Raw genomic sequence first — 13,354 nt, forward strand, 5'->3', positions numbered from 1 at the left:
ACTGCTTGTTTGGTGTATATTCATGCATGTGTCATTAGTTTATTTCTCTCCATCTCTCTCTCTCTCTCTGTGTGTGTGTGTGTGTGTGTGTGTGTGTGTGTGTGTGTGTGTGTGTGTGTGTGTGTGTGTGTGTGTGTGTGTGTGTGTGTGTGTGTGTGTGTGTGTGTGTGTGTGTGTGTGTGTGTGTGTGTGTGTGTGTGTGTGTGTGCGGGCGTGGGCGTGCGGGCGTGCACGTGTGTGTGTAAGCGTGCGTGCGTGTGTGTCCACTTATTTTAGGGGAGAGGGTGTCATACAGGTTGGTGTTTGGCTTTACGGTTTATCTGCAAAGGTGCAGCTGCAGGTTCCTTGCAGCTATAAGCTGAAAGGTGTCACCGCTGCCACTCTCCCTCTCTCTCACAGTGGAGAAAGACTGTTAAATTAAAGCCAAAGCATCTGCACTGAGGCTGGGGTGGATTGCAGCCCTGCTGCTCAAATGGAGCACACTTCACTCTGAAACGGCTCCAACTTCTTCAACCTTCACAGGCCTTCCGGTCTGTCCTTATAACACTAACTTTATTTCTCATCTCTTTTCAAGGATGCAGGGACAGACACGTCACCTGGCCAGCGAGAGTTCTCAGGTTTTCTCAGTGGGCCTTAGTGACATGATTACATTGTTTTGAGAGGAGGCAGGCAGCGGTGCTGATGGGCTAGACTTGGCACGTCGTTGGGGTCAGGAGGGTCACACGCCACTAACCCACTTAGCTACCCAAGAGGTTTCTGTCTAGTCAGGTTCCACTCTGACATCACTCAAGGGATCACTCCGGAGTTGGAGGTGTGTGTGTGCATATGTGTGTGTCTATGTCTGTGTGAAAGAGAGGAGGACAGAGTGAAGTTTAATTTCTAACTATGCTGAGCTGAGTATCCCCCAGAAAGGAAACTTCATCCAGAGGCCTTCTCAGACTGGACAAATAGACAGAAAATTTGTTTCGCATGACGGTTTATTAAAAAAAGCCTTGTGTATACAGCAGACTATTGATGCGTTGAGCATGGGGATGGATAGGGTTCCAGCTCCGTCCGTAGTCAGGGACAGAGCACAGGTCTCCAGGGGAGGAGGAGGCCTGGAGTCAAGGCACTGTCACGCATAGGGAATGCTGGGATGACTGGTAACGTTACTAACGTCTAATCCCGTAGACAGGTCTCTCTTGGGAAAGAGGTCTTCTGACCTCAATGACACTTCCTGGTTAAATAAAGGTTCAACACCAATATTGACACTGTGCCAGACCATCCTTTTAAAGGGTCTTCAAAGATTAATGGATGACCCCAAACGTTTTTCATTTCATACTGTTAAATCATTTTAGGGCTATGTTTGGATTTTTCCCACCGTAAGGATGGTGGCTTGATGCTATACATTCAAAAGCGCTTACATCTGGTTTCTCTATGTTCCAATACCCCATGTAGTTACTGGTGTGCTCTGCCATTTTTAACAAGTTGTTAATGAATAGATGTTGTGCTGCTAACACTGATTGGGTGTAGTCTCAGTTGGCTTCAGACAGAGAGTACCGAACACCTCTAGTCGTATCTTTTTAGAGTAAGGGGCCCAATGAAGTCTCAATGGGATTAAATGCTATGTCAGCACCTACCGTTAGTACCTACTCATTAGTCTACAGTGCTACGCCCAGTGACAAAGCATAGCCTCAGGAGATACCTCTGTACAGACTACTGCTGTGTGCTACACTTCGCTAGTCTTCAAGTGGCTCTCCTCCCTCCCTTCCTTTCATTACCCCCTCCTCCCTCTCCACTCCTCCCTCCCTTTCATTACCCCCTCCTCCCTCTCCACTCCTCCTCCCTCTCCCTCCTCTCCTGGCATTCCTTCAGTGGAGGGGCTGACAGACGCTCGTCATTGACAGTACTCTGTTCCAGGTGGATCAGGTTACCACAGTTGCCAGAGGATTGTGCTGCTCGTTCTTAGTGCCGCACAGTTGGAGGCTTTCAAACCGTGAGCCCTCCGCTCTGTCTGCTGCCACACCAGATAACTATTAACTGAGACACCAACTCTTCAGACAAGCCCCTCTGTCTTCTGTTGACTATGTCTCATATCTCCCCCTCGTGTTGTGACCTCTGCAGTCTGCCGTGGTTCTATTGCATTGATATGACTGTTATTAGGCTCATACTTTTTCAGAAATGTTCATGAACTCTTGTATTCTTCCATCCTTCCATGCCAACCATCTTCCGTTTTGTTATGTTGCTGTCATATTAAGGGGGACACTTAGTCAGTTGTGCAACTGAATGCATTCAACTGAAATGTGACTTCCGCATTTAACCCAACCCCTCTGAATCAGAGAGGTACGGGGGGCTGCCATAATCCACATCCATGTCTTGGAACAGTGGGTTAACTGCCTTGCTCAGAGGCAGAACGACATATTTTTACCTTGTCAGCTCGGGGATTCGACTCACCAACCTGTCGGCTACTGGCCCAACGCTCTAACCACTAGGCTACCTGTCGCCCCAACATATTTCCCTTCTGTAAAATCTATCTGACTGGGTGCAAAAAAGTAACTGCAGAAGAAGATCCCTTATTCCCGTTGACACTAATGGTCTATTTCCTCATTCATGGACCTATTTCAGTGCAATGATTGTAATGATTGTTTTCTTTTCCTGTTTCATTACAGATGTGGATGAGTGTTCTGAGGGTAATGGTGGCTGTCAACAGATCTGTGTCAACATGATGGGCAGCTACGAGTGCCGCTGCAGAGAAGGATTCTTCCTGAGCGACAACCAGCACACCTGCATCCAAAGGCCCAAAGGTTAGCATTGCATCCTCAACACACACACACACACACACACACACACACACACACACACACACACACACACACACACACACACACACACACACACACACACACACACACACACACACACACACACACACACACACACACACACACACACACACACACACACACACACACACACACACACACACACACACACACATTCCAGCAAAAGGACTGCACCAGATTTATGGTGCCAGAGAGGATACCAGTATGAGCTCATTAGTCCTGCTCTCTTACCTGAAGGGAAACTTTAAACTGTTGGGGTCATGACCTCATTATGGTTCCATTCAGGGGAAGTATCATTTACACTGCAGATGGTGCATTTTCATTAAGCCTTGTTTAGGCTTTTGTTACAAGTGATAGGCTATAGTTGAGTCCCAAATGCCACCATGTTCCCTATATAGTGCAACCATAGGGATCTGATCAAAAGTAGTGCACTATATAAGGAATAGGGTGCCATTTGGGATGTACAGATACTGTAGCAATACTGCAGGCCTACAGGTATGTCTTCTGTGACTGGTCTGATATGATAGGGAATCAAACCGGGTCTTTGACAGCAGGATCCGCCCTAGCAGGCCTGCCCTGCAAAAAAGGTGAGCAAAGGTAAAAGTATGAGTGGTTAGAAAACGCCTGAGCTGTAAGGAAGCCTGTGTTTTTGTTCTTTTCAGTCCTTTTCAAATTGAACTGATCTGATCTGGCAGAGTCTGGCAGCTTTTTTAAAGCATCAGTTGAATGAATGGCCTCAGGACACCTGAGTTAAATAAATAAAGATGAATCGTGTAGCCAGAAGCGGGAACAACACTTGTTTCTGGAGCTTTCCTTTGGAATTGGGATGGATGTGTCAGAGAAGAGAAGGCATGGAGCCAATCTATTCAGAGCCATACATATACAGTACCTTCAGAAAGTATTCACACCCCTGGACTTTTCCCCCATGTTGTTGTGTTACAGCCTGAATTTAAAATGGATTATATTGAGATGATTTGTCACTGGTCTACACACAACACCCCATAATGTCAAAGTGGAATTATGTTTTTAGACATTTTTACAAATGAATTAAAAATGAAGAGCTGAAATGTCTTGAGTCAATAAGTATTCAACTCCTTTGTTTTGGCAATCATAAATAAGTTCAGTAGTAAAAGTTTGCTTAACAAGTCACAGAATAAGTTACATGGACTCACTCTGTGAGTGTTCAACAGGATTTTTGAATGACATCTCTTTACCCCACTCATACAATTATCTGTAAGGTCCCTTAGTCAAGCTATGTATTTCAAACACAGATTCAACCACAAAGACTAGGGATGTTTTCCAATTGTATTTATTTATTTGACCTTTATTTAACTAAGCAAGTCAGTTAATAAGAACAAATTCTTATTTTCAATGACAGCCTAGGAACAGTGGGTTAACTGCCTGTTCAGGGGCAGAACGACACATTTTTACCTCAGCTCAGGGGTTTGTTCTTGCAACCTTTTGGTTACTAGTCCAATGCTCTAACCACTAGGCCTCCTGCCGACCCTACACTCTAACCACTAGGCTTCCTGCCGACCCTACATTCTAACCACTAGGCTACCTGCCATCCAAAGAATTACTCGCAAAAGAAGGACACCTATTTGTAGATGGATAAAAATATATAAAACAGACACTGAATATCCCTTTGATCATGGTAAAGTTATTAATTACACTTTGGATGGTGTATCAATACCACCAAGTCACTACAAAGATACAGGTGTCCTTCCTAACTCAGTTGCCGGAGAGGAAGGAAACCGCTCAGGAATGTCACAATGAGCCCAATGGGGACTTTCAAACAGTTACAGAGTTTAATGGCTATGATAGGAGATAACTGAGGATGGATCAACAACATTGTAATTACTTCACAATACTAACCTAAATGACAGTGAAAAGAAGGAATCCTGCACAGAATAAATATTACAAAACATGCATCCTGTTTGCAACAAGGTGCTACATTAATACTACAAAACATATGGCAAAGAAATTAACTTTTTGTCCTGAATACAAAGCGTTATGTTCGGGGAAAATCCAATACAACAAATTACAAAAGTACCACTCTTCATATTTTCAAGCAATGGTGTTGGCTGCATCATGTTACGGGTATGCTTGCCACCGCCAAGGACTAGGGAGTTTTTTTTAGGATACAAAGAAATGGAATAGAGCTAAGCACAGGCAAAATCCTAGAGGCAAACCTGATCAGTCTGTTTTCCAACCGACACTGGGAGACAAATTCATCTTTCAGCAGGACAATAACCTAAATCACAAGGCCAAATATACACTGGAGTTGCTTACAGTTTTGCATGGAAATCTATGGCAAGTCTTGAAAATGGCTGTCTATCAATGATCAACAACCAACTTGACAGAGTTTGAAGAATTAAAAAAAGAATAACGTGCAAATATTGTACAATCCAGGTGTACAAAGCTCTTAAAGACTTACCCAGAAAGACTCACAGCTGTAATCCCTGCCAAAGGTGATTCTAACATGTATTGAGTCAGGGGTGTGAACACTTATGTAAATGTGATATTTCTGAATTAAATGTTTAATACTTCAATACAATCAAGTTGTAGAAATATCTCAAGGATGATCAATGGAAACAGGATGCGCCTGAGCTTCAAGTCTCATAGCAAAGGGTTTGAATACTTATGTAAATAAGGTATTTCTGTTTTAAATTCTTTATACATTTGTAAACATTTCTAAAAACGTGTTTTCACTTTGAAATTGTGTGGTATTGTGTGAGATTATTATTTTTTCGTTTTATTCATTTAGAATTCAGGCTGTAAGAAAAGAAAATGTGGAATAAGTCAAGGGGTATGAATACTTTCTGAAGACAATGTACCTGTATCAACCTTACTTCCGGCGCTGACAGAGATGGCCGCCTCACTTCGCGTTCCTATGAAACTATGCAGTTTTTTTTTTACGTGTTATTTCTTACATTGGTATCCCAGGTCATCTTAGGTTTCATTACATACAGTCGAGAAGAACTACTGAACATAAGAGCAGCGTCAACTCACCATCAGTACGAACCAAGAATATGACTTTCGCGAAGCGGATCCTGTGTTCTGCCTTTCACTCAGGACAACGGAATGGATCCCAGCCGGCGACCCCAAAAAACGACTTCGAAAAAGGGGAAAACGAAGCGGTCTTCTGGTCAGACTCCGGAGACGGGCAAATCGTGCACCACTTCCTAGCATTCTCCTCGCCAATGTCCAGTCTCTTGACAACAAGGTTGATGAAATCCGAGCAAGGATAGCATTCCAGAGGGACATCAGAGACTGTAACGTTCTTTGCTTCACGGAAACATGGCTCACTGGAGAGACGCTATCGGAGACGGTGCAGCCAGCTGGTTTCTCCACGCATCGCGCCGACAGAAATAAACATCTTTCTGGTAAGAAGAGGGGCGGGGGCGTATGCTTTATGTTTAACGTGACGTGGTGTGGCCAAAACAACATACAGGAACTCAAGTCCTTCTGTTCACCTGATTTAGAATTCCTCACAATCAAATGTAGACCGCATTATCTACCAAGGGAATTATCTTCAATTATAATCACAGCCGTATATATTCACCCCCAAGCAGACACATCGATGGCTCTGAACGAACTTTATTTGACTCTTTGCAAACTGGAATCCATATATCCGGAGGCTGCATTCATTGTAGCTGGGGCTTTTAACAAGGCTAATCTGAAAACAAGACTCCCTAAATTTTATCAGCATATCGATTGCACAACCATGGCTGGAAAAACCTTGGATCATTGCTATTCCAACTTCCGTGACGTATATAAGGCCCTGCCCCGCCCTCCTTTTGGAAAAGCTGACCACGACTCCATTTTGTTGATCCCTGCCTACAGACAGAAACTAAAACAAGAAGCTCCCGCGCTGAGGTCTGTTCAACGCTGTCCGACCAATCTGATTCCACACTCCAAGAGTGCTTCCATCACGTGGACTGGGATATGTTCCGTATTGCGTCAGACGACAACATTGACGAATACGCTGATTCGGTGTGCGAGTTCATTAGAACGTGCGTTGAAGATAACATTCCCAAACCAGAAACCGTGGATTGATGGCAGCATCCGCGTGAAACTGAAAGCGCAAACCACTGCTTTTAATCAGGGCAAGGTGACTGGAAACATGACTGAATACAAACCGTGTAACTATTCCCTCCGCAAGGCAATCAAACAAGCTAAGCGTCAGTATAGAGACAAAGTAGAATCTCAATTCAACGGCTCAGATACAAGAGGTATGTGGCAGGGTCTACGGTCAATCACGGATTACAAAAAGAAAACACCGTCACGGACCAGGATGGACCAGGATGTCTTGCTCCCAGGCAGACTAAATAACTTTTTTGCCCGCTTTGAGGACAATACAGTGCCACTGACACTGTCCGCAACTAAAACATGCGGACTCTCCTTCACTGCAGCCGACGTGAGGAAAACATTTAAACGTGTCAACCCTCGCAAGGCTGCAGGCCCAGCCGGCACCCCTATACCAGTCTGCTGTTCCTACATGCTTCAAGAGGGCCACCATTGTTCCTGTTCCCAAGAAAGCTAAGGTAACTGAGCTAAACGACTATGAAGTGCTTTGAGAGACTAGTCAAGGACCATATCACCTCCACCCTACCTGACACCCTAGACCCACTGCGATTTGCTTACCGCCCAAATAGGTCCACAGACAATGCAAACTCAACCACAATGCACACTGCCCTAACCCATCTGGACAAGAGGAATACCTATGTGAGAATGCTGTTCATCGACTACAGCTCGGCATTTAACACCATAGTGCCCTCCAAGCTCGTCATCAAGCACGAGACCCTGGGTCTCGACCCCGCCCTGTGCAACTGGGTACTGGACTTCCTGACCGCCCCCAGGTGGTGAGGGTAGGCAACAACATCTCCACCCCGCTGATCCTCAACACTGGGGCCCCACAAGGGTGCGTTCTGAGCCCTCTCCTGTACTCCCTGTTCACCCACGACTGCGTGGCCACGCACGCCTCCAACTCAATCATCAAGTTTGCGGACGACACAACAGTGGTAGGCTTGATTACCAACAACGACGAGACGGCCTACAGGGAGGAGGTGAGGGCCCTCGGAGTGTGGTGTCAGGAAAATAACCTCACACTCAACGTCAACAAAACTAAGGGGATGATTGTGGACTTCAGGAAACAGCAGAGGGAACACCCCCCTATCCACATCGATGGAACAGTAGTGGAGAGGGTAGTAAGTTTTAAGTTCCTCAGCGTACACATCACAGACAAACTGAATTGGTCCACCCACACAGACAGCATCGTGAAGAAGGCGCAGCAGCGCCTCTTCAACCTCAGGAGGCTGAAGAAATTCGGATTGTCACCAAAAGCACTCACAAACTTCTACAGATGCACAATCGAGAGCATCCTGTCGGGCTGTATCACCGCCTGGTACGGCAACTGCTCCGCCCACAACCGTAAGGCTCTCCAGAGGGTAGTGAGGTCTGCACAACGCATCACTGGGGGCAAACTACCTGCCCTCCAGGACACCTACACCACCCGATGTCACAGGAAGGCCATAAAGATCATCAAGGACAACAACCACCCGAGCCACTGCCTGTTCACCCCGCTATCATCCAGAAGGCGAGGTCAGGTGCATCAAAGCTGGGACCGAGAGACTGAAAAACAGCTTCTATCTCATGGCCATTAGACTGTTAAACAGCCACCACTAACATTGAGTGGCTGCTGCCAACACACTGACTCAACTCCAGCCACTTTAATAATGGGAATTGATGGGAAATGATGTAAAATATATCACTAGCCACTTTAAACAATGCTACCTAATATAATGTTTACATACCCTACATTATTCATCTCATATGTATACGTATATACTGTACTCTATATCATCTACTGCATCCTTATGTAATACATACATCACAAGCCACTTTAACTATGCCACTTTGTTTACATACTCATCTCATATGTATATACTGCACTCAATACCATCTACTGTATCTTGCCTATGCCGCTCTGTACCATCACTCATTCATATATCTTTATGTACATATTCTTTATCCCCTTACACTTGTGTCTATAAGGTAGTAGTTTTGGAATTGTTAGTTAGATTACTTGTTGGTTATTACTGCATTGTCGGAGCTAGAAGCACAAGCATTTCGCTACACTCACATTAACATCTGCTAACCATGTGTATGTGACAAATACAATTTCATGTGATTTGTAGATGAAAAGCTGCAGTGAAATCGCCCCATCAACTTGACTGATAAGTACTATTATCATGCTTTTAGTTAGGGTAGCATGTCAATTCATGAATTACAATATTATTATCACTGAATAAATCTCTTATCCTGACATTGAGATGAACTGCGCTATCAGAAAGCCCCAAGGCCTCTTTCACAAGATGCCATTTTACACTATTGTTCAATGAAAATGTAGTCATCAGTATAGAAAGCCAGGCATCTTGGAAGCCTGGTTTATGAGATCAATCTGAGTGTAGCAAATAGCTGGATTGTGTGTTTCAAAGGGAAGGGACTGCCCCCTCTACCCACCTGTCTGTTTGAGACAGCATTCTCAGGACCAGGCACCTATCTCCCTCTCCCTCTCCCTCTCCCTCTCCCTCTCCCTCTCCCTCTCCCTCTCCCTCTCCCCCTCCCTCCCCCTCTCTTTCTCTCTCCCTCTCCCTCTCTCTCTCTCCCTCTCTCTCTCTCTCTCTCTCTCTCTCTCTCTCTCTCTCTCTCTGTGTCTGTCTCTCTCTCTCTCTCTCTCTCTCCTCCCTCTACCCCGTCTCTCTTTCTCTCCCTCCTCTCTTTCTCTCTCTCTCTCCCCCCCCTCTCTCCCTCTCCTCTCTCTCTCTCTCTCTCTCTCTCTCTGTCTCTCCCTCCCCCTCTCTCTCCACCCTCTCTCTCCCTCTCCTCCTCTCCCCCTCTCTCTCCCCCCTTTCTCTGTCTCTCCCTCTCCCCCTCTTTCTCTCTCTGTCTCTTCCCCCTCTCTCTCTCCTCTCCTCCCCCCTCTATCTCCCTCTCCCTCCCCCCTCTCTCTTTCTTGATAAAGTACCCTGTTAATGTTCCATTTGTCATGTTAATATTGGTTTCATTGCTTCCAGATGAGCTCCATTTGGACGGAGAGATTAAAGCTGCCATACATCTACAAACTCACTCACTCAACAGATCACTGCCCTGTCAGTTTTTCATTATTCTAGAAAAAACATTTGGAATAACAGCAGGCATCTGCTTATTATTATGCCTATTATTACAACAGTGTGTGTTAAAAGGAAAAGGGAAGTGAAGGAGGAAGCCAGTCCCCCGAGTTATTGGACAATAACCCTGACTCATCCTCAGCATTACCATACTCGCTTATTGAAAAATGATGTATAAGTGTCAAAGGCTACACTAAAAGTCGCAGAGAGAAAATATGGAATGAAACATAAAATATTCTTGAATGTCTTTGCCAAGTGTGCTTAGAGAAGACCCTCAGTACTTCATAAATATGGCCCTGGCCAGCCCTCCTCTTAAACATGCTATCGGCCCAGGGTGCAGTTAGCTCATGAGTTTTATCACCTTCATTAAAAAGACATCAGCTTCCCATACCTTTCATCAATGGATCAGGTGCTCCTCGGGTGGGTTAGGGAATGGGGAGGCTGGTAGGGGACGTTGCAGCTGGGCTGGGCACTATCAGGCTATTCCCCTGCTGTCTGAGAGCCCTTCCCATACCTTTCGTCAATGGATCAGGTGCTCCTCGGGTGGGTTAGGGAATGGGGAGGCTGGTAGGGGACGTTGCAGCTGGGCTGGGCACTATCAGGCTATTCCCCTGCTGTCTGAGAGCCCTTCCCATACCTTTCGTCAATGGATCAGGTGCTCCTCGGGTGGGTTAGGGAATGGGGAGGCTGGTAGGGGACGTTGCAGCTGGGCTGGGCACTATCAGGCTATTCCCCTGCTGTCTGAGAGCCCTTCCCATACCTTTCATCAATGGATCAGGTGCTCCTCGGGTGGGTTAGGGAATGGGGAGGCTGGTAGGGGACGTTGCAGCTGGGCTGGGCACTATCAGGCTATTCCCCTGCTGTCTGAGAGCCCTTGTTAGTAGAGAGCTTTGCCAATTAGGCAGCAGGGGGCTGCCAGCCTCCATAGCTAATAACAAGGTGTATGCTGCTAGCCTGGCTGACTCTTATTAGACCTGCTGCTGCCCCCCCCAAAAAAAAGGAATGAAAAACTCTCTATCCAAATAAAGGCTCCCATCGTTTCGCTGGACAGAATGTAACAGTTCATTTATTCTCCCCAAACATTTCTTCCCAGTCAAGACATAAAGTCTTTGAAAGACCAGCCAAAGCTCTTAGCGGTTGATAGGAATGCCATTCAGGTCAGTGAGGGTTTCACTTCTTTGCGTTTGATTTATTTTTGTCTTTTTTTCTTTCGTTTTGGGGATAATAGGGTCCCTGCTACCCACATATGTGCGTGAGACTGAGTCTGGCAGATGGGATTGCCTCCTCCAGGAATTCCGTGCTGCTCAGTCAACTCAGACATCTATAATTTTAGTTTCAGTATGTTTTTAAATATCTGGAATGACAGTACCTGTGGTGTACACTGATGGGCTATATTCAGTTTCAGACTGTCTACTTGTTTAACTGGAAAACTGCTGATTTGTCAACATACATTACACCAAAAGGTAACATAATATTGTAGAGAAAATAGGTATTTATTGTAGCGTGCAGGTTGTTCTGTACCTGATGATTCTAATCTTCTGACGTTCTGTGCGAACCCATTAGAGCCTTTTATCAGAGAGACGGAGATACTTTTAATGACCTCCCATTCCCAATCACACATTCAAACGGATCAAAAATGACAGATGCTTCATGACACGAGGCCGTGGCAAAGCAAGACACAGTACCCACTGCACTCACATCAGTCTCAGGATATCAGGTGCACAGAGATCTTGGAGAGGGCCTTGACAATTGTGTGGTATGTACTAATCATACCAATCAATGTGCTATAGTCTTGAAGTGTCTTGTTGGCTGACAAGTGTCTTAGCACATCATTTTCCTCAGCTCTGTTCAAACATGGTTACCATAGCTACATTATGTGGATGAATCAGAGAATATAACTAAGTGTCCTTTGTTTACACTGGACGTTTACCGCTAAATTCACCTTCAGTCATTTTTAGTCAGCTACCTGACCATTGGGACGACCAATGAGATTCTAGTAATCTCTTCCCTTTACAGTAAGACATGACTATACTTTCCATTCCTGGAAATGTTTACTTCCTCATTGAAAACCACTTCCTGTGTTTGGAGAGTTCAGTAGCTTCCCAGGGGGGTTGTTTGCCCTTGTGAAATGAGACTTGCTGGCTGGGTCTCTCATCTCGTCTAACACTCAAACACCCACACACACACACACAGAGACGCATGTACACACTCACACACGAATATAGGCACACGCACACACACACACACACACACGCACACACACACATGCTAGAATTTCTAATTGACTTTAGCTTTAGGCACAGTTTATTATAGCATTTGTGTACATCAGGACATTTGATTTCATGTCCAGGCCATAACTGCAGCAGGAATGTGAATGCTATATGTGATAACATCTATTACACATGGTGGCATCATAGTTTTGCTGCTTTACTGTGGCTACATTATTTTAGTATGAGAGCAGCTGAGATAGGTGCCAGTGATCCCTGACATGAAACATTCTTCATCACCAGGGGACATGTAACTCACTTGCTGAACAGAGTAGTAGCTAATTGTCCCTAATTTATTTATCTAACTCCTTTATCTGCGTTGCCATGGAGAGTATCAGGTGCTTGTTTTATCCACGGCACACAGGACTATATGACTGTTTCTTCTGTTTTTTTTTAATGTGCTTTGAGAGATTTTTTGTATTCTTAAGTGTTTCCCAATATATGATATGGTGTGTCATGGCTGGCTATAGCCAGTCGTGTGAAAAGAGAAGCCTCTCTTTCTCCTGGAGCCCCTACTGTGAAGGGCTTGTAGTGTCCCTTCCCTTCCCATTCCTGGAGCTGGATCTCAGCATGCCTGCCTGTCTGGCTGTATGCTGGCCGCAGAGCTGTTTTTACAAGTGCAGGAGTGGCTGCTCCATTGCTCTGCAGTCCGACCGTATAACTAGGCTCTTTTCCTATTCTGGGGAAGTGGAGCGAGTGGAACGTCCCGCACTCCCATGGCCACCTATTAGGTCTCACCATTAGTCCAGCATCAAAGACTGTTTCTCTAGAAGACCTACAGGACACTATCCCTTTCCTCCATTCTGTCTTTTTCTCTCTCTCCCTCTTTCATTCTCTTTCTCTCGCTTTCTCTTTCTCTGCAATTCTCTCCCTCTCACCCTCTTTTTCATTCCTTCTCTCTCACTCTCCTCTCACTCTCTGCCCTCTCTCTCCTACTTACTCCCGCTCTCTCTCCCTCCCTCTCTCTGTCTCTTTTGCACCTCACCTCCCCCCTCCCACTTTCTAATTTACCTTCAGTTGCTGTTCCCTCTTTGTCTAGACTGGGCTTTCATTGGCCACATGGCTCCCCGCGCTTCAACAAATATAACACATA

General features: G+C 45.5%; 1 protein-coding gene across 4 annotated transcripts in view; it reads left to right on the forward strand.

Annotated features, from left to right (window-relative positions):
* Nucleotides 1-13,354, forward strand: part of LOC124045862 (signal peptide, CUB and EGF-like domain-containing protein 3) — a 131,773-nt gene that overhangs the window by 60,794 nt on the left and 57,625 nt on the right. For all 4 annotated transcript variants that reach the window (XM_046365601.1, XM_046365604.1, XM_046365603.1 and 1 more), the window contains exon 4: nucleotides 2,649-2,783. In XM_046365601.1, the coding sequence (XP_046221557.1) occupies nucleotides 2,649-2,783 (135 nt within the window). The remainder of the gene's footprint in view (nucleotides 1-2,648; nucleotides 2,784-13,354) is intronic.

This window comes from Oncorhynchus gorbuscha, linkage group LG10 (genome assembly GCF_021184085.1).
Source record: "Oncorhynchus gorbuscha isolate QuinsamMale2020 ecotype Even-year linkage group LG10, OgorEven_v1.0, whole genome shotgun sequence".
Classification (NCBI taxonomy): domain Eukaryota; kingdom Metazoa; phylum Chordata; class Actinopteri; order Salmoniformes; family Salmonidae; genus Oncorhynchus; species Oncorhynchus gorbuscha.